At 40.4% G+C, this 22,037-nt stretch overlaps 2 protein-coding genes across 2 annotated transcripts in view; both read right to left on the bottom strand.

Annotated features, from left to right (window-relative positions):
* LOC130165511 (inactive dipeptidyl peptidase 10-like) overlaps nucleotides 1-8,296 on the bottom strand; it is a 55,671-nt gene extending 47,375 nt beyond the window's left edge. The window contains exon 1 of the mRNA XM_056370842.1: nucleotides 7,988-8,296. Coding sequence (XP_056226817.1) covers nucleotides 7,988-8,047 — 60 coding nt within the window. The 5' untranslated portion in view covers nucleotides 8,048-8,296. The remainder of the gene's footprint in view (nucleotides 1-7,987) is intronic.
* Nucleotides 8,297-10,588: 2,292 nt separating this feature from the next.
* Nucleotides 10,589-20,877, bottom strand: LOC130165336 (sodium/hydrogen exchanger 2-like). Its single transcript, XM_056370527.1, has 13 exons — nucleotides 20,450-20,877; nucleotides 19,950-20,275; nucleotides 19,281-19,418; nucleotides 17,970-18,220; nucleotides 16,811-17,028; nucleotides 16,520-16,719; nucleotides 16,208-16,297; nucleotides 16,032-16,102; nucleotides 15,660-15,827; nucleotides 15,098-15,203; nucleotides 13,675-13,791; nucleotides 13,499-13,586; nucleotides 10,589-13,401 (listed from the first exon to the last, which is right to left on the bottom strand). The coding sequence occupies exons 1-13, from the start codon at nucleotides 20,742-20,744 to the stop codon at nucleotides 12,932-12,934; spliced, it is 2,538 nt and encodes an 845-aa protein (XP_056226502.1). The 5' UTR covers nucleotides 20,745-20,877; the 3' UTR covers nucleotides 10,589-12,931.
* Nucleotides 20,878-22,037: the final 1,160 nt, after the last annotated feature.

The raw sequence follows: 22,037 nt of genomic DNA, 5'->3' as shown, positions 1-22,037 counted from the left end.
AGGAACCTGAGCTCTGGGTCCATCATGTTGACGTCTCTCCAGTCAAAACACTGAACTGTGAAGCATCAAAGTTGGAGCAACGATAACTCCTCCAAATCCAACTGTTTCACAAACTCATAAGAGGGCAGCGTTGTCCGAAACATTAAAAATGCATTTGTTCTGCGATGCAATGGAGTGAAAATACAACAATAAGCAAGTAAAAGATAGACTGCTCTCCTTCTCTTGCCACCAGCGTCTGTCTGACTTCTCTCTTCAGAGTAAACAGACGTCTGGCACACACTCATACACACACACACACACACACACACACACACACACACACACACACAAAAACCCCCTGTTCTGATTTTAGGCTACCACATAAAAAATGGTGTCATTCATAAGTGAAATCAGTCAACCCAGTTTCACTTGGCATCATTAGACTGATAATCTAATTCTGTGTCGGGGGGAATTTGTCTGGTGGTGACACCGGGGCCCGACGAGCTGAATTGATTTCTGTGTTAAAAGGACAGTCTAGCTAACCTGGGTTTCTAAGACGCCTCAAGGAAAAAGTCAAAAGATATTGATTTTACAAATTCTTTTCTTACCTTACCTAAGACATACAAACAATCACTTCTCTATTTCTTAACGTGGGTGACATTAGACCCCAGCATTCATTCAAAAAGACATTTCATCAATTATGTGCATAAACTCTAACTAGATTTACAGCACACTAAAAGTGCTGCATTAAAAACAAGAGGGGATTTACTATTTCAGCGATCATTACACCAACAAAAACGAGTTGTTATAAGTCACATTTGTTATTTTAATGCATGATAAAAATGTTTATTACAACCTGTGTCTTATTGTCATGGCCATTCAGCCTTAATTTGTATTCATTATAATAACATTCAGCTCACCAAAGTAACTGCTGAGATCTGGGAACACAATACAATACAACGTTACGACAAAGATGATAGGATACTGAACCTCAAGCTGCCAGTGATTGCTGTTCCATCAGCGTACGTGTGTGTGAGGGAATGGGTGAGTGTGGCAGGTATTGTAGAGCGCCTTGAGTGGTCGATGGGACGAGAAAAGCTCTATAAGTGCAGTCCACTTACCATTTAGAGCTTGTAAACAGGCCAGCGGTCTAACCAGATTATCTAAACCACTTTGTTTGTTTCGGACATCTTTGTAGCTAGTTTTATAATAAGTAACGATGGGCAAAGCTAAACTACGCAGAGAAGAGTTTAAAGAGACCAGAATAATCCTTTAATTTACACAGTCTAACTTTACCTCTTTGTGTCTTGTGTTAGTCTGCTTCAGTTGTGCATATACAACCTCCACAAGGCTGTGTCTCTGTGCTGAATCTGTGCAGGTATTACATGCTAAAAAAAACCTATGTGCTGTGAAGGCAATGCACTGAAGCATCATAGAGGATCAATAGGGAAGCCTTCTGCCACCGGAGTTTGCCATTTCCTGTTGATAGTAGTGTCAGGAAATATCTGGACATGATGTCTAGTCATCTATGTTTGTCCATCTGTCCAAGTATCAAGACACAAAAGACAAAGTAGATCCAGAAACAGAATTTAACGGGACACTGCATGAGCCTTGAATTTGTCAGTAAGAAGATTAAAAGTTGCACATTTTATGACACCCATAAATCAAGGCATCAGCGAGAAGCATGAAGGTTGACAGACAGCAAGGAAAAGCCTCGAGGGGTTTCAGTGTGGAGGGAGGGATTCTAACAGCAATGTTGTCTCTGCCGCACAGCAGGAGTTCAAAGTTAACTCAACCTGCTTAGACAGATTATAGAAATTATAGTAGGTGCTGCTGTGCTGGAGGGGACCCAGTGTTTGACTGACGCTGACTGTCGCATAGTGAAAAACTGTCTGAATTAAAGCCCTGGAGCAAAGATAACTCTTTATTATTAATTTGTCTTGGCTACAGTTCTTTCACCTGCTTAACATGTTGGTAATAACTGGAGAAAAACATACAAAAATTAAAACAAAGGTTAAAGGTCAAACACTTATTTGTTTCCTGCCAAGAATTAGATAATAAGATTGATACACTCTCTGGTTTCTGCTGTAAAAATGAAGCTATATCAGAAAAAAAGCAGGACAAATTAGTTCCCCCTCCGACATTAGGGAAGGCAGCTCAGATGTGGACATGTGTAAATAATAGCAGGAGACTTTCTTGTTAGCTTTTACCCTTGAATTTGCTATGCACACATCGCCCCATCTCCAGACCTGGTGTTTTGCTGAAGGCTTTAGCAGCTGTATCTCACTGAAGAGAAATACAGTGGTTCTCCTTGTTCAGGCGTGTGTGTAGCCTGTGGCCTGCTGCCTTCAACGTAACAGTGACCTTGGGCGGTTCCATTTCAGAGCAGTCTAACCTTACGTTATTCCTCTGTGCCATATGAGCCACAGTGTGACTCACTGACCCAAAAATAAAACACTGCAAAGTGAACGCCAGCATGTGCAACAAAGACAAGAGCATTTCTGATTTAAAAAGAAAAAAAAAACAGCTCTTACATTGACGTGATTTGATCTTACATGTTACTGGGATGAATACGGGTGAATTGCATGCAGTAGGTTTAAAATTCAAAGCTTTATTTTTTGGTTTATTGTTTATTTTTAGGGGTTTGAAGGATCCATGGATTTGATGGGTAAACTCACACTAGCCTGCTTATTGGCATCCGTCTGTGGCATAAATTTAATGTGAATAACATCAAATAGAATTGAGATGAAATCACAATAATGAATGATATAAAAGCATTGGGATTATTAAGAGGGAGACAGCTACTTTATTGCTTTTCCGTGGCTTGTGTAAGGCTGTCCTCTAGTGACAAAAAATAGACTTGCATTCATTTCATACACTAACTACTGTAGGCACCAAATACATGCAGTCACTTTGTGTCTGTTATTCAGTCCCCGAGGGGGCCAAAAGCTGCAGATTCATAGTAATAGTGCTAATATAGTAACAGTAGGAGTGGAAATGTCAATTGCAGTACTGTTTGTGGTAGTTATAGCTACAACAAAATAGCTGTTGGAATAGAAGTGGCTTATATGGATTCTAAGAGTAGTATAATTGATTAAAGGTCCCATACTTGACACTTTTCCTGTGTTTTGTTTGAAGTATTGATCCGTAAGAAGATATATTTGTGGTTTTAAGGACCAAAAATCTCATTGTAGTTTTACATCTCATCTCTCAGGCTTCTCTCTGGAGCTTTATATAGAACATAGACTCTTTATAATCAAAGAAGACACGGACATCTACCTTTATACTAAAGGACCTTTAAAATGTTTTATTGTCTGAATCCACTCTAGCAGCTGTTGTCATGCAGTAATGCCTGTTGCAGTATTAGTACAAGCAGTGTGAGACCTTAGAATAATAGTGTAAATGTTAGCACGCCACAGTGAATGCTACGTTCAGGTACTGACATAGTTTTGTTTTCTTCTCTGTCACTCAGCCTCAGTTTGAAATGACAGCACTCTTGTGTGTTAGGTAGTCGGGAAACTTGGCAGTGTGGCTCTTCATCTCTCACACAGCCTGGCTTCCAGATAACAGTGTAGGCTGTGCAAAACAGCTCAGCTCTGCGTTTCGGATTTCTAAACAACAAATCTTGTTTGTGTGAATTGGTTCAGGCAGCGGGAACTCAAAGTGTTGCTTTTCACCTTCATTAAGTGGCATAGCGCACTAAAGCGTTCAGCGTGCACACGATTGTATTGTTTCGCTGCAGCAGCTTTACTGAGTGAGTGGGAGACGTTAGAATTGGCTACTGATGCATATCACTGCTCAAGGGTCAACATGCTAATGACAGGTTTATGAGCACGAGCGCAGTAAATACAGTGATAATTAGGACAGGATTTGTCACCTTCCTCCACCTCTCACATGCTAATGAGCGCATCCATCTCCACGGTAACAGATGGCAGTGACGGCACCGGGCTAATGTTAATATTCAGTGATTTTAAGTGTGATTGGGAACTGCTCAAGCTGGTTAAACTCTGTGGCAATCTTGTACATGTTATGTTTGGAACATAAAGGGAAAGTTCACCATTTTGGGAGAGAGTGGTATTTTCAGCATTTTGGATTTGGCTGGTGCTTTAACATGCCCTTGCAGTTTCTTCTCCCTCTGATATGGTTTAATAGAACCCCACTGGACAATCAGGAGCCCTCAACTCCGAATATTCATGTGACATTTGTAGATAAAAATGCATTTTTATTCATCTTTTTTTGTGCCACATTTTGATGAAAACCTAGTGCCCATTTGCCACTTCCTTATCTCAAAAATCTCTGTTTTTTTAAAGAGGGAATTTCAGCAGTAAATCCCTCAACTTTTTTGTGTTTTACAAAACAATAACCAAAAATGTATTAATCATCTCGTGACTCCTCTGAATTATCTTGTGACCCACTTAAGGGGTCCTGACCCTCCGGTTCGGACTCTCTGCTTTATGCAGATCAACTTCCTCAACAGATGCTTTAAATGTGCTGCTTCAGTTCACACAAAAACTGCTTTCACAAAGCTACAGAGCTGAGCTATTTGTGTGGAGAAATTAGAGGCACAGAGTTTAGTAGCACAATATTAATGTGGCTCAGTAACGTATAAAATCCCTCTAAATGGATGGAACCGTAATTAAAACTGGTAAAACTGGTCTTTACTTCAGCAGGTGGCTGATGCAGGGCTCGTGCCTAAATCTTCTTCTGGCAGATCTGTGAATCCCTACAAAACAAAATCTACCTGCTGTGATAAGACTCAGCCTTTGAGTTCAAGGACAGATTCATGAAAACATTTGGATATCTTCAATTACGTACAAGGTGGATAAATAAACAGCAAGCATACTCCTCGATGTCAACCGATTTTAAAGTGATGCTCGGCGCTGCTACAACTGACTCACTGCAAACTCTAGTGCATGAACACCCTCCCACTCTCCTGACCCTGTGCAAATGGGATTTGACTGATTTATATATGATAAAAATGTCCTAGATTAACATGTTACTTAGCAACAGCCAGCAACTGAAAGTGAAGAGATGGAGAGGAAGTGAAAAAACAGAATAAAAACTAAATTAAAGTAAAATGAGCCACTGTTTACATTTTGTTCTACGACAACATAATACATATGCATAATTTTAAACAGGGATTTTTGTGTACCTCATTAATAAAGTCCAATTTACCAACTGCTCTCAGAGCAGAATCCAGAACTAACCAGCTGCACATAACAGTGAATCAGGCCCACAGTTAAACTACATTTATAATCTCATGTTTCATATAAAATCCTCCAGCATGTCAGATTCACGTTCGTCCTGCCTCCATCTGCACATATTAAAGGAAAGTAGTTCAAATATGATTATTTTAATTCAAAAAATACAGAAGAAAGTGCTGCCACTGCTGGGGAAGGTGTGTATAATATCAACGAATCACATGATAAGAGACCAGGCCTGAAAATAAAAGGTCAACAATGTTAGAAAATTAGATAGATATTTACTGGTTTCCTGCTTCTCAAAAGAGAATTTGCTACTTTTCTATAGTTTTCTGTTTTATATCATCGTAAATAGAATATTTACGGCTGTTGGTCGGACAAAAGAAGACTTTTACAGACATTGCCCTCTGCTGTGGTAAAAATGTAACAGACATTTTTCACTATTTCCTGACATTTTATTGAGCGAAACTGATGGTTTTTTAATCAAAATCTCTGTCACCACTCTTGTTCCCATTCATCATTGACCTGGTCATGAAAACAATCCAACTGGACCCTGTGGAAGCAGCTGGAACTGGACTTGGCTGATGCATATTAGAAGGGGTATCCAAAAACTTTGCTTATCGTGGATCATGTTGAGAGTTAACGAGGCCAGAGGAAGTTTTCAAAAAACAGCTGGAAGCCGAGTCAGGTCAGACCACAATCGGAGCAGTGCTGTTATCGAGCTGATGCATGGCAGATAATGAAGACAGCCACACAGAAAACTGCTGGCATGTACAAACAGCTGCCTTCTAACAAAGTTACAGATGCCACGTTTAGAAATACTGACCAATCAACACACAGGAAACAGAGGAACGAGAGTCACTGGTTGAACTGAGCACAATAAGCCCTAACATGCCACTGTTCTAAATAAGAAGAGCTTGACAGTGAGGAAAGATGTTACCAGCACATACTGCTGCATGGTTAATGTTTATATCTATGATTTCTGCTTTGGCAGTGACTATGTTTAGATTTCACGCCTCCGGCGCAGCTTTGATTTGAGACTGCACACAGAGTGAGGTGACTGACGTGCTGTAAAGACGTCTGGCGGCTGTTTTGTTATAGATTATGAATCGAGGGTGACCACAGCCGCTCTGCTAAGGCCTCTGTCTCACAGGCGGCGAATTCCCCTCAGTTGCTTTTCATCACGGCAGGTCGTGTGTGGGCAGACGGCCCAACACATCCTGTACGGAAACCTTTATATCCATTCTAGGGGAACGTACAAAGTAACCGTGAGACAGCTTGAAAGACGAGGTACTAAGTGTGGACTGCTGTTGACCTCGACCTCAGCAGTTTGACTAAATCATTTTCCACTTCCTGGCTATTTCCACAGCTTTCTCCGCATCTCACAGCTTTTATCAGCAAATATAGTTTGCTCATTTGACACCGTCCATACTTTGTAGGTTTTACTGTATGATGACATCTGAACCATGAAAAATCATACCTGGACAAAACCTCAAAATCACTTTCTAAACTAATTCGGACTACTGATTTTATGACCATTTTGCTGAGGTCATGTTTGCCTCCTGTCATTTCTTTTTTTTTGTGTTTTTATCCATTGATTCTATAAAGAAATTTCCACACTCATTAAAAGAGAGAGCGTTTATAGGCTAGAATGAAGCTCCATAAGGTTTAAAAGTAAAAGTTTAGCAGATGTCTGCATCTCCTGCTCCAACATTAAAGAGCTTCATTACTGCTCGCAGTTTATGCAAAGCGGTTCTGAGCTGCGAGCAGATCCCTCAGACAGCGAGACGAACAGCCACAGTATAATCCCGTACAATCCTGTGCTGCTGTAGCCCCACAGCAGCAGGACAGGGGGTAATCTGGCAGGAGGGAGCTTCGATAACAGTGGCAGCCACATGCACAGAAAGAAGTAGTTCCTTAGATACATGACAAGTAACGTTGCTCATGTTGTTTCTCCAACAGATTCTTTTTTTTTTCTGTAGCTTGACTTTTTTTCCCCTTTTCATTTGCATTATTTAGCCTGAGTGGTTTTAATTGTGTCATAAATCAAAAGCTCAGTGATCCAGCCTCATGTGTCACCTGGTTTTAGCTGCTTCATAAATTTGCTGCTGCCTCTTGAGATACAACAAGAAGAAGCTGCGGATGCTGATGGAGACACACAGATTTCTCAAAGAGTGGCAGTCCTCATCCTCGGCTGCTTGTTTTCCCTGCGACAGATTGCTAACATAACAAAACAAAACATCCTCACTGTTACACAATCTGCAGATACCGTGAAAAACAAGAATCTTAGAAGTTTCTAAAAACCCATTATCAATATCCACATTTATGCAGCAAGGCGCGTCAAACTCTGATCAGATCTGCTACACATGGGTGATTAAGGAGGAAGTTTCTACTGCGTTCTTGAGTTACTGTCTTCACAACACCAACATAATGACATCCTGAAAAAAACTGACATGAGGAACCAGTATTTATTCAGTATTTTAGAAAAGGATGATTTTCAATCAATCACACAAGAAAACTTTAAATGTAATGAATTAAACATGGTCCTGCCTCTCTAAAGATAATTAAAAGGTGATAACAAAAAGAAGTGAAGGAGAAAAATTACATTCCTGTGTTTATCATGCAGATAAAAAACAAAATATCCACCGTTTGCAGCAGATTTGTGAGGCAGCTGCCGCTCATGGATATGAAGATGATCAGTCTGGATCAAAGAGAGTGTGACAGCTGAGATAAAGTTTGGCAGATCAGCGGTTTACATCCTGTCGGTGATGACAAACAAACCACAGCATTAAACAAATCAGTCCTACCTTGCTGTCCTTGGCCGGCTGACACTCAATCTGATGGGAGACGGACGCAGTTTGATTCATCTCTGCTCCTCACTTTCACTGAATGCTCCTTTACCCGAAACACTGGGTATCAAAATAAAATCTCCTGTCAGTCGCAGCTGTTCAGTTGTGAAGTTTCCTGCGAGCAGAAACAGACACTGCTGAGAACTGAAGGCTGGAAATGCTTCACCTCAGGCGACGCGTTTAAAAACACAGTATGTTTTCCCTCCTTTGTTTCTTTCTGTTGCAGAAAATGGTCCGAACGCCACATTTAAACGCAGTCCCTCCCCCTCTCTCTCTTTTTTCTCTTCTTCCCTCTGAGTGTGTGCAGCTTCACATGCAGCTGACAGACAGTTCGTAAACCAGGATGTTTGCCAGTGCCTCCCACATACGAAGACGTTTCTTCATCAGAATGCAAATTTGCTCCAGGCAAAGAAATTGCAGGCATGTTTGCTTTTTGAGCTTTTTACATTTAAAGCATCCCTGTGATGTGTTTAATGCATCTCACAGGGGTGGTCTCGTGTTTGCATGAGAGGTGTTTTGACAGGATGAAACTTGGACCCCTGGTTCTGTTTGTTTCAACTAGATGAGGAGAATCCAGGTGAAAGTCTGAGTAGAGACTGAAGAAGCAGAAGGAAAGAAACGTATGAACACACTAAAGTAATGTAATCGTATATAACAAATAGATTGTGTTTCCATGCACAGTCTCCAGGAATTAGCAGCAAACACAAGCAGCCAATCACAGCTGGCCACCATAATTATGGTAATTTATGGGTACTGAATGAAGAAGTGAAAATTAAAGGGCACATCAGGCTACATGAACATATTTTAAGTCAATTGCCTGACATAATTGATGTAATTTAACTTGACTCAAGTTTTAAGAAATGTAACTAAACATGACGATGCTCAAAAAGCAGGTTCTGTTCAACACTCCTTTATTTCCTCCAGCATTTGTTGCCCTACTGTTATTTATTGATGTTTTAATGGTAGAACCTGGAAGTGGAAAATTGACCATGAGAAAATGCCCATTAAATTGATCTTGTGCTAAGAATTATAGAGTAGAGAGAAGGTGCAGTGGATTTAGTATCACTTACAAAACAGTATGTTGCTTTAATTTGGCGCCAAGGACTAATGAGATTTATTTAAAGTCATTAGATGTCTGTTAGCGTATAAACTCCACATGTGCAGATCATCAATCAGTTTGTGAAAGATTTATGATGAAAGTCGTTGTAACTAAGCCTCATATCCATATGTACGTGTCCATGTTAAATCTTCCTCCCTCTTCCCAGATTTGTTGTTGTACGTTACAGTAAACGGTTGTCCCCATTAAAAATGTATGTCCGTGATGCATATTTGATGAGCTGGCTGTTTTCCATGCCATTCATCATATTTATTGTCCAGCATATGATCACTCTAATTGAGCATGTGCAGCTTTTAACGTTATAAACTGCCACCAGCCAAGTTTCCATTGGATTTCCATTCAGAGGTTATAAAGTGCTGCGTCCACGCAGGAGGTCAACTTCCAGCTCAGGCTCTTTATGGGTGGATACGATAAAGCTATGCAGAAGTCCGTTGGGATTTTTGGGATATTCTGATGAAGGTTTAAAGATGGCGGCTAACACATTGTTTTTTTTTTGTTGCAGTGCGTTTCTTTTTTATGTCCCGAACTTTCAAAGAGATTTTCCCCTCCAGAATTCTGGCAGGATGGAAAACCCTCTTATATCGCAGTGGTCGCTTCAGCAACCCAACAATGAAAACACATGGCAAATCGTAACTTTCAAGTGTTTTCTGTTTTGTTTTGGAAATTGTGTGTTTGCTGCCATTTATTTTTATGGGGATTGTTTAAATCAGTCATTTAAGTTGTGATATCTAATGGTGCAAGTGTCTTTTTCAAATGAAGCCAGTTTAGCTGCAGTAGAACACTTACACCACAGTAAATGTGGTAATGATCATGTCCACATTTCTCTCCAACATTATAGATGTGAGAAAAGCCTGTTCTGCTGCTGTAATCACTAAATTACATAACTGCGCCTTATAATTCTTCATTTCTGACCAAAAAATAAAGCAGATATTTATTGATTTTCCACTATAAACGTTTCTGAATGCTATGAAGAAAATAAAACAAGAAATGGTTCATTTCCAGCACAGTCTTTTGAACCAAGAGGCCACCGTACTTTCTGCTTCTTAATCAAAGAAAGACAAATGGTGAGAATGAGTGGATATGTGACCCTTTAAAAATGTGACTTAAAAACAAGTGACATGTAGAAAAACCATTCATTGTCTAACAAGGATATGTGTGTGATCGAAGGTTGGTATTTAAACTAAGTCTAACGCTCTCTCCTCTGATTAATCTTCATATATTCACCATATTTATAATTCACACAATTTGTGCATTTATCATGAGTTTGTTATTTTTTTCTTTACCCATTAGAAAAATAGTCAATTTCATACTGTAGTGATTTTCAGTTAATGATGAAATGTTACTAATCACAGTGGAACATCTTTAATTAGAGGAGCCTCAACTAATCAAGACAAACACAGCGTGGTGTGTAATGAGCCTGAAGGCCAGTGTGGAGGATTTATACTCAGTTCTGACATGAGAAATTAATGATGCACCTTGTTAGTTAATGTAAACACTTTCACAATAAATGCCAACACATTTGTAACAGTTATGTGGTGTTTGTTGCAAAACAAATCAACAGCACAAAATCTCCTCATCAACCTGTTTTTAATACAAATGAACTTTGTTTCGTGTATTTCCTAAAAAATCAAGCTTCATTTTTCTCAGGTTTTTAGAAAATTATTGATATGAGCTGATGTTTGATTAATATGAACGAATGGGCATAGACCTGTAAAAGCCCTCCCACCCCTCCTCCATAGGACGCCAGACACAAAATAAATGACAAGCTGTATCATTTGTCAGTGTTTAACGTCGCTTTGTTGTCAGTTTTTATCTATTTGCTCCTTTTGTGTATCTTTGTAGTTGTCTTGTGTCTCTTTGTAGTCTTTTCATTGACTTTCCAACACAAAATGTTTCTCCCAGTCACTCCAAACAGAGATTTGAAATATAATTTCTACCAAAGGCAGAGAGAATTAAATACTGTAAATTAACTGCATCTTTTCTGCCTCAAAGTTATGAGAAAAGATGTAAATTTGGTGCCGTTTTATTTGAACATTTCCAGCCCTCTGCTGCTGCGACCATGCAGAATTTGATTTTGTACATACATTCCCGTGTGTCAGCAGATAAGTTACAGGCAGCAAGTTGTTGCCAAAATGCAATTTTAAGTGGGACTTTGAACGCCTCTGCTTCTTTTCCACATCCTTTTTATTTGCTGAATTTCCAGAGGAATCAGGTTTCTTCGGAGGAGGACCTTTAAGAAACGACATTATCAGAAAGCACTGTGCAGAAAAACTGATATTTTATAACATTCGCTCTCTGTGCCTGGCAGATATAAAGACGTAAACGTTGAAAGATGACACTGGGCGAGGAAGGCTGTCAGGGAGTCGGGTGGACTAATAAAAGAGGACATTAAAGCCAACAGCAGAGAGGAGATAGAGCACTAAACAGTCTTCCTTGAGTTTGATAATACCTGTGGGTCCTCTGCCTGCTTTCAAATGCATTGGTTAAATGGTATAATTCAATAGTGTAACATTACTCCATGTCCGTTTGTCATCTGGTTATATAAGTGGATCTATATCCAGAAGGAAGTCGCTACCTCAAATCTTTAGATGTAAGACTCAAGGTTAAATAAATCAGAATTAGACTTACAATGATGAGACGAGGTTTGTTGTGTAACATGCAAAAAAAGAAAGAAAGAATCTTTACTATATTTCCTCCGAACTTGTGTGAGTTACTGGCTCAAACTCCACGTTTAACTCGCAGATAATTTTAGCCGACACTGCAGAGGCAACGTTGCTGCCATCTGTTTCATTGGATGGTGGTGGTGGTGGTGGTGGGGGGGGGTTGTGGTAAAATATAGATAACCAATAACAACCCGATTAATACAGTTTTTTCTCTCTCTAGCAAATGTATTATTCTTGCACTGACTGTATGGAAGTAACCAAGAGGCCTGCCTTGCGTGGGCTTGAATGACAGCTGAAGTCACTCATTAATCCCTTTGTTTCTGGCTTAGTGCAGAAAATGTGCTATTTTTACAAGATGACAACAAGGATCATGTGGAGCTAATGTTGAGTATTTGTTTGCACAGATGGAAAGGCAACATCAGCATGAATGTATTTACTTTCATACAGTGCTCATGCCACATTAAAACCATACCAGTACATAATGTAGTGTATGCTCACTTTAAATATTACAGTCATTTAAACTATTGACTTTCATGGCTTCCAATTTGTGCCCTCTATTGGCACACACAAATAAACCGATGCACAATTATAAAAACTGACAAATAAAAAAAGGGTGTGTGTGTGCAAAAACACTTGCATACCATGCAGACGAGGGCCCTGCATGTTGCATTACAGGATTGCAGTTTTGATTTTGCAAACAGAAAGATTTCAGGAGGCAGAAAGCCGGAACTTGGTTCAGGAAAAAAACGTACTATTAGTTTTCTTTAGATTGAAAGACATTTCAATCCTGCTGGGATCATTTTTCAAACTTTTTTGGGAGCTAAAATCCAAGGTATTTTCCTTTGCTGATTGTCACCTGTTGTCTTAAACAGAGGGTGGGATGTGGACACTACCACCTCTCTGTTCATTGAATTAAAAGTAAAATAGCCACATTTTATCTAGAAAAGATGAGTTAAAAAACCCCCCCAGCATAATTAAGAGAACAGGCAGGTAATATCAAGAGTCTTTTTTCTTTTTCAACTAAACTCTTCCGTTTTGAAGTTCAAGTTTGTAAATGAGCCTCTTGTTCGTGCTCCGGAGCAGCCGACCTGATTCAAAATCCTTCCCTCGGTCCTCTGTTCGTCATGATCTCCCTGAGCCTCGAGACCCCTGTGACGAGTGTCTAAGTAGGGGATTTCCTGCCCCATTTTCTCTGGCATCCTGGTTCTCAGGTACCCAGCCACGAGGTGCTGGTAGCTGGGGAGGTCGCACTGGTTCCACCCCTCCCCCTGGAGGTTCGGGGTTGGCAGGGTCTTCGTCTCCTTCTGCCCAATCTGAGCTGGGTCTGCTGGGTGCGGGAGCTGGTGCTCTCCTGACTCTGAAGCTGGAACCACCAAGATTTCCAGGACCCCTCTCGTCCGAAGGGCGTACTCCAAGAGATGGAGAGTGTGGGCGGGGAGAGGCAGCTGGCTGCTCCCCTGCACTCCCAGACTCCTGGATGGTGTTCAACCTCCTTAAAGGAACCAGAGAGCTGGACGAGGAGCGGGACGAGGAGCGGGGCGACACACCAGAGGACTGGAGACGAGCTGAGAGACGATCCAACTCACTACCACCTAATATAACACCAGGATTTGATTATAGTTCAACCAGAAGTCATCTTTTATGTGATTTATTCATCTAGTGAGACAAATCAAACTTCTACGAACTCACCGAAACTTCGTCTTCTGAGGGCAGACTCCAGATCTCCACCGGCCTGCAGGGAGTAGTACCTCTGAGACTTGGGGATGTTTAGTGCTGGCTGGAAGAGGAGGAAGACTGAAGGTCAGGCAGGGTGGGGGGAAAAAAGGTGGCAACATATTTTTAATGTCCGCCAAATAAAAACCCACCATCTCACGGAGACTTCCAGGACGGAGACTGCGTCTGATGCTCGCGTGGCGGCGGATCAGAATCTCCCTGGTTCGGCTTTCGTCGGGCAGACTGTACTTGTTGGTGTACGCCATCGTCTGGAGAACATTGTGAGATATTTGGAGAGAATTGAACAATTGAGCTTCACTGCTGCTTTTGAAACCACCAAAATAATGAATTAATCCTATTAACAAGCCTGATATATCTTTTTCCTCTGAGCCGTACAGCTCCATTGTTTCCAAAAGCTATTAACAACGAATCAGTGAGTCACACTGTTACTCTGGGTGACATGTTCTTTCATCACCATGAACACACACACTGTAGTTTATTTTGACTCCGTCCCACACACACACACTGTCCTGCTTCTGGAAATACTCACTAGAGCACCAAATGTGTATCAATCCACAGCTGAAAGTAGTCCCCAACTAATTCACTATTTACCCCTGTTATTGGAACATTTTCTGAAATTACAGTGTCCGGCTGTTTTAGGAAATTAAAAAGCATTTTTTAAAGATGAAACTTTATATTTATGACCCATTTTTAAAAATGTATATCTTTACTATGAGGCTGAGGGCCACAGACAGAGTAGAGAAGTCAGAAAGTATCAAGAGACGGATCAAACACATCGTTGATTTTGGTCTTTTCATGAGATTTGTTGACAATCACAAAAATATAGAATAATGTAAGTCCTATAAGTTTGGGAAAAGTTCAGATGATTTTTTGCAGAAAAAAATAGTGTTTAATAGAAGCCATAGTAAAAATAATGTTCTCAATGTTCACAAAGTTCAAACTGCAAAAATATTTTTCAAATAAATTATTGAATCTGCTAATGACTCTTACAACCTCACTTTAACTGCTCTTTTATCTTAAATCTAACACAAATTAACTTTCAATATTATTGAAATTATTTTTTTTTACTAATTTTAACCCTGGTGTTATGGTTCTGTAAATTTGATTAGTTAAAATTTTTCCACTGTCAAAATGTTTTATTCCATTTGATTGCTCAAAGGCTTTATAATTATTTTTCAACCTAAGGCATATTAGCTCATTAAATTTATCACTACTGCTGTCACTTGATGTCTTGGTCAGAAATGACCATGTAAGGTCAGACTGCCGGTGAGAAGCGTTACACACACTAACACACACATGCAGTTTCAGGTAAAAGATGTCTGAAGAGGAAAATTTCCCAGAGGAGAAAAAGTGTTGAACCTGTAGTCGTGAAGGTTGAAAAGAAGTTGTTGAAATGGTGTTAAATTAAACTTAATTTTAGTTTTAGACCATTTAAAAGCAAACTGCCCATTTTTGGACAGAGGCAAATGACACAAACACAGCTTAAGTGTTAAAATACTGTGTGGAATATAAAATATATTCGATATTTCTCTGCAGTTGTGGCAGTGACGTTACCTTTTGTCGGATCTTGTACATGTTATTTGACAGGATGTCGTGCATTTTCCTCACGTCAGCAGCCAGGAACTTCTTCTTCGGTCGAGATGCCTCCTTCATCTCATCACTGATTGCAGGCGGGAGCAATGAGCAGTGAATTAGACACTTACGAAGTATAATGCTTTATTATTACTATTGACATTAATGGACTTAGGAGTTAGTATGGAAAACGGCATCATCAGCTGGAGCCAAATTAGATTTAGTATCAAAGTTTTGTGCATTTAGCTGATGCACTCAACTCAAGCAGATCCAGTTTCTGTTGTCTTACTTAAAGACTTTGCCTGTGTATCAACACAGAAGCTGATTTAATGCGACAACGTTTGGGATGCCAGGTTGTGAAGCTATTAGGTTGCAGAGTATCTGAGTGAAAAACATTTATTCAAGACTCACTAACATTTAAAACTATTGACTTTATGGAGGAAACCCCATCTATATGCAGAGTTTTTGTTAATTTTCCACTTAATGAGAAACTAAGTCTTTTATTAATAAATAAGGCTGAAACCGTTCAATCTGTTCAACTTACTGCAGAGAGACAATAGATGGCGCTGCACTGAGGTCTGCCACAGGTGTGTCCAGTATTTCAATGGCGTTCTGCAGTTCCAGTTTCTTATACAGAGACACAATACTGGACTCAGCCCTGTTGTCTCGAAGCAGGATACGCCTCAAAACACGATCGTTGAACTTCTTAAACCTGACGCACAAACAAACGAATAAAGATTATTAGCATATCAAGCTTTGTGTTCTCTATCTTGATCTAAATTCATGAGCAAATGAGTGTAAATCTGCAGGAAGAGACCCACTGGTTCACATTAGAGGAGCAGAGATGGCACGAAACATAAGAACGTATTATAATTTCAATCGAATCACGTTAATATAGATAATCAGATAATCCTACTTGTCTTTCCAGTAGTAGTGACTCCACTGGCCACACAGGTCCTCAATACCACAGACAACATGCTCCATCACCTGGACAAAATACAGTCAAACACAGGGATGTAAAAAAAAAAAAAAAAAAAAAGGGTTGAAATCAGTGAAGAACAGAAAACTAAATCTGTTGCAGCTGATACTTACCCTGGTGTGGATCTCTACATTGATGGTGTTCAGGTCTTTGTTGGTCCTCCTGATGTTTAAATACTCTACGATGGGACGGATGCTGATGCCCTGGAAAGAAGAACATTTAAAAACAAAAAAGAGAAATTCATTCATTTATATTCATTTATATTTATATATATCATATATGCGATTGTAATTGGTGGTAGGTATGACTTTCAAGAACGGTAGAGGGTTTCATTCGATAGAAAATATTTAAATACATATATAAAAAGGCCTTTTAAATTCTCCACACAATATACAACAGGAAGTACAGGGTGACAAATGGCCCACCTGTATGAAAACAGTGAATATAATCATTGCGATCGAAGCCGTGACAAACAGATTCTTTCTGTTGATGTTATCGGGCAAGGTGAAGACCAGGGCGAAGCAGATTGCCCCTCGTAGGCCTCCGTAGGCGAGTCCAAACTGGTCCTTGAAATTGAACTGGATGGTACGGAACGGGTTGATGATCTGTGTCAACACCAGAATTCCTGTAGGAAAGAAAAAAGACTTAAGATTGATAAACTCGGGAAACTGCAGAAGAGCTTTGTTATGATCTCCCCGATAAACTGATTCTCTCACCCAGTCCTCTCCAGATGAAGGCAAAGAGCAGCGTAAACAGGATGTAGGCCCAGTTCCACTCGTGTTCGGTCGTTATAGTAACAACACCCAGGAAGAAGAAGATGAGGGTTTCGGAGACGGTTGCCAGCATCTTCACCACATGGCGAATGGTGGTGCAGGATCTCTGAGACACATTCTCCTCCACGTAGTACTTCATGGTGATAGCACATGTGATAATGCTGCAGGGAGGGAAAAGACAACAAATGTGTGACTGAGCTTTTGCAATGGACAGGTTTGTATTTAACCCTGCACATAAACCCAAGTAGTAGCCCTCCTACAGACGCCTCCTCCTGTGGCAGTTAGCAGGTAAGGGCTGAGGTTAATTCATCATTGTCCATCAGTCCAGCTGCACAACATTTATACCCATGTATCTTCAAATTTAGCTACTTAGAGTTGTTTCAAAATGTTTCTTAATGAGTCGAGTATCTTCCATCACCTCTTACACTGAATAAACTATTTAAAAAACCTGATGATGATGCATATGTTAGGCGATGCTATCATTTGAATACTTGACACATGCATCCGTTGCCTGATGTCATGTCCAACAAAACTCTCCCTCCCTTTGTGTCATGTCCACAGAGGGTGGAAAACGTGGAGGAGCAAGTTTGTGCAAGTTGTATAAATACCAGGCCTTAGACAAACATGTTTAGAGTCTGGAGGGTAAAGATTCACATCTAAGAGCAGCTGTTGCCCACATTCAGTTCTATAGCCATCACAAAAAGCCAGGGAACATTGCCCTTATAGTTTGTGTATGTATGCACAGATATACTGTAACTTTCTTAATGCAGACGGAGCAGGGTTATCTACTATTCTTTGGTAAACTCCATATTTCCAAGCCTAAAGGAAAGGAAGCAATAAAGCACATTTCAGTGGCATTTAGAGAATCTGTGCAGGTATTCTCAGCGCTGCAACCTCTGTAAACTCCTATATTCCAAATATTAAAAAATGTAGCAACTGCAACACATTTTTATTCGTAATCCTGATATATTTGTATTTTGTATTTGAAACCAGCAACCCTCTGCTCATTAAACCTGCAGCATTTCTATAACTTCTAACTCTCCAAACACTTGTGTTTTCTCATTCAGCTGTGTGGACCGATCTGGGTTTGGCCTTCACTTACGCCAGGACGCTGGAGATGGCAAACAGCTCGGCCACCAGGTACGCCAGGTAGCTGTACATGAAGACGAAGAGGGGCTCGATCTGACGGACGTTGTGGGTGAAACGTGTGGTGAACGCTGCCACGAATCCAAACAGAAGGCCAAAGAGGATACCGCCGGCCGCCACCACGAAGAACCGGGCAGCTCCAAGGAACACGTCAGTGGATTCAACAATGGGCAGGTCTGCTAAGAATGAAAACATGCTGTACAGTACCTGAGGAGAGCGAGACACAAAGACAGGACACCTGAGATCAGATTAAAAATAAGACCACATCCAGAACAAGGCTGGATGTAGGGTGTATTTTTTACTCTTAACACCAACACAGACAGTAAACGGCAGATTGCAGGTAGCTGCTGTCAAGCAAGTCAAACAGCTAAAACACTGATGAATCTCCTCTGATACAGCTATTGTTAAAACTGTTCAACTTATTTTTGTGTCAGGCTGATGATCATGTGTCAACTTGACTTGGGTTGTTCAACTGGTAAAACTGACATATTCTAAGCACATTTGTCCTTTGGAGAAAATTTGCAACTGAAGCCAATTAGTGGCAGGAAGTGAAACTTTCAAGCGAAACTCAGCCAAAGCAAAGGCGGGTTGACATTCCCATTTAACAATGGGGAACTGGACAAACTAGACTGAGGGCAAAACTGCAGGGGCACAGAGATGTAGTCTGTGTCATCCCTCCAGGCATGGCAAGCTTTTTCACAAATGCACAGTGGTGAGAAATTTGTAATTTACTCATGTAATGGCGCATTCTGGGCATTAGCTGCTGGTACTAGCTGCCAACATTTATACAGCATTAATGATCATGTCACAAGAAACTTTTTGCCTCTTTCCCACCACAAAAAGATCAAACCTCAGCGGGGGGTTGTTTTAGAGGTTTTCAACCCAATCTGAACACATTGTTTAGATTCAGTGTGACTTATAATTTGACAGGACATCATTATTTCTGATGTGCCACGTGTATAAAATCTATAAACCCACTTAAAAAGCATGGAAAAATGCACTTTGTAACTCCACAACTTGCCTGAGAGTCATCACATTTTGAAGTTTTCTTCAGTATGAAGATAATCCAGTGACAGTTCTCTATACATCCATCAGTATGTTGCAGACTGGAATAGGCAATAGCTAGTCTGGCATATTTTTAATGGTTCTCATTTGCCAAACTGTGAGCAAATACAGGCAGAGAAACTTGCCTGAAATTGCAGCCCAATAAATCAAATCCCTCAGCAATAAGCCGTGTTTATTATAAGGTAGGCTGTACTGTACGCACCACAGTGACAGCATCATTGAAGAGTCCCTCTCCAAATATGACTATGTAAATCTGCTCGTTGACTCCGATGTCCTCAAACACATTCAGAGCAGCCACTGGGTCCACAGCCGAGATGATGGAGGCAAACAGCAAGTTCTCCTGAAAAGTGAAGTGAGTTAAAAAACAAATAAAGTTCTTCTGTTTGGTTTGGGCACCGATTTACACTCAATCCACCACTTCACATTTAGAGAAAGTCCTCTATTATTTAAGAAAACAATCCCACCATTACATACATTTACAGTAGTATGCCCAGTTGTCATTGAATAGTGGATGTTTACATTTTGATTTAAGGACTTTTTGTCCATATTAGCTCCAAAGCTGGGGTGCAATGTTCAGGTTTTACCTTTGCCCACAGACATGAGATGGTTAGTTGCAAGGTAGATATTGTTTTGTTTTTTACAGTCTTCCTTCAAAATATTCTAGACTATATAATAGCAAAGTAAAAGTTCAACTTTATAGTAAAATATCAAAACCACATGTGTAAATATCACATTCAGTGCATTACAAGATACACATTGATGTCACCTTTGACCTTTCAATCAACAGAAATCACTTTCCTACTCTGTCACACTTTTAACCTATGATTAACCTGATACACACCACCCTGTCGTCCCTGTGACTTTCACCGACCTGCAGGTTGATATCTTGAACGCCAAACGCCTCAAACTGGCAGATGGCGAACAGAGAAAGCCCGATGCCAATACTGTTCCACAGAGTTCCCACCACGGCGTACCACAGCACCGTGCCAACGTTTTCGAAGAACGGCCTTGTGGGCATGAAGTAGCCGCTGTCGAGAACGATGGGTGGGAGCATGTAGAGGAAGAAGACATTGGAGCTGAGCACAGCCGGGGGCTCCTCTTTAACTGAGTGCATGATGCCGCCGACGATGAGGCCGATGGTAATCAGGAGGCAGGATTCTGGGATCCAGATGGTGATTTTGTGGTAAATGTGGAAACCTGGAGAGAAGACAATGAAAAGACTGGACTCTGGTCTCATGTGCTAATCTCTTACTGCAAAATGAAGGCTGCTGCCACCCATAGTAATGTTTGTGCAATTATTCTGGTTGCAAATCCTGATACAAACTCTGTGCACAAATGTAAAACTAGACATGGTGGTTCATCCAAACATACCAATTTTGGCAAAGGAGGCCAACAGTATCCATAATGTAAACTCAAAGGGGACTTGTATCCGAGGGTAGTCCATAGTAAACACAGGGAGGCTGGCCCTCTCCTCTTCGGGGAAGGCCTGTGGTTCATTGTTTTGATCTTGGAAAGGTTTGACAGTGGGGAGGTCGGTTGTCGATAAAGGTTTTGATTTCTGAAGCTCACATTTTCCAGCCAAGCAGCAGAGCAAGAGGAGCAGAAACATGCAAAAAACTCCTCTTTGAGTCCTGACTTCAGGTAAAACCGAGGTCCCCATTTCCATCGGTGAACACAGATCTCAAGTATTTCCAATGTGAGTAACAAAACACTCAAAATATGAGCTCCATAACATTGAAAAAATGTCTGTTGTCCACCTTCAACAGGCTGTAGTAGATAAAAACTCTACATCATTTTTACTCCAGTCCATGTCCACATTAAATGTAAGTGGAAAAAATGCCATAAGGAAGAATCCTTTTGATAAAAGACAAGAAACAGAAACTTCCTTCTACAGTCTTAACAGGCTTTGGTTTGAGGTGCAACACAATTCTGGTTTTGCTGAAGTGTTGCTGAACCTGCTTGTCACCTGTGCCATGCCTACTGGGTGGAGCCCCTGAGGACTCCAAACTGACATGAAAACAAAACAGCTTGACAGTGTTGTTGCCACATTGCCAGAAGTTATTTCCACCTGTTGCTGTAGTTCAGTAAAAATCTTCAAATTAACCATGACAACCACAGGCACAGGTTCAAGGGTGTGACTTGGGTTGGGTGTACAAAGTTGAAGCTGCAGGTTTGAATCCCAGACTGTATATAAAAAAGTTTGAATACGTTTGTTGAAACCTGCAATACCAATCATTTCCACAAGATGACAGTAGAAGACAACTCTACGTTGCAACAGTGAGTTTATCTGAGGAATGGCTGAGTAAGTTCAAGGTGAATCACATGTGTAACTATAAGCATTATCAATAGTATTATCATTGTCTCTCTCTGAATAGATTAGGTAAGTCATAGATGAGTTAATGAATTCGTACTTTCATGTAGTATGTATGCAGCAGTATGTAGTATTGGAGCTAAAAGTTGGCTAGTCATTATCGCTGGTCACTGGTGCATTAATGTGTAAAAAGCTTTTTAATGCTGATGACATTGGTGGCGGTGCACTTATTCTCTATAATGTATTGAACTGAATGAACTTATTGTATGTTTTCCGTGTAAAATCTTAATCAAATAACTAGTACCAGCCAGATAAAAGTAACTAGTGTGGTAAAAAGTATTGTGGCAAGCTCACGTGGAAGAAGGTAATCTGAGACAGATTTCTGCTTTGTACAACTCCTGTGTCCCTTACACCGCACGACTACAGGAGGTTCTATTTATTAACATCAGAGTCAACCACTCTATACATGAATACTGGCCAGAGGTAATTAAACACACCAGGAAACTCAGTCGTGGTGGCTACACTGATAATTAAAGTTAACATCAAACTTAACACTATGCAAAGCCATATAACCTGGAAACTCACATAACACAATTAAACATGCACACAACATCACTAAAACATGGCTTTCATTGCAAACATTAACAG

The sequence above is a fragment of the Seriola aureovittata genome, chromosome 24, assembly GCF_021018895.1.
Source record: "Seriola aureovittata isolate HTS-2021-v1 ecotype China chromosome 24, ASM2101889v1, whole genome shotgun sequence".
In the NCBI taxonomy this organism is placed as follows: Eukaryota; Metazoa; Chordata; class Actinopteri; order Carangiformes; family Carangidae; genus Seriola; species Seriola aureovittata.
This window is presented reverse-complemented; position numbering and strand designations above follow the sequence as displayed.

Bases quoted from the DNA above. Each gene is read 5' to 3' on its own strand.
- LOC130165336 (XM_056370527.1), bottom strand. From the start codon at position 20,744: ATGGAAATGGGGACCTCGGTTTTACCTGAAGTCAGGACTCAAAGAGGA. The intron at 20,276-20,449 runs GTATGTTTGGAT...TCTTCTCTCCAG, and splicing joins GGCCTCCTTTGCCAAAATTG to GTTTCCACATTTACCACAAA. The intron at 16,103-16,207 runs GTAAGTATCAGC...TATTTTGTCCAG, and splicing joins ATGTAGAGATCCACACCAGG to GTGATGGAGCATGTTGTCTG.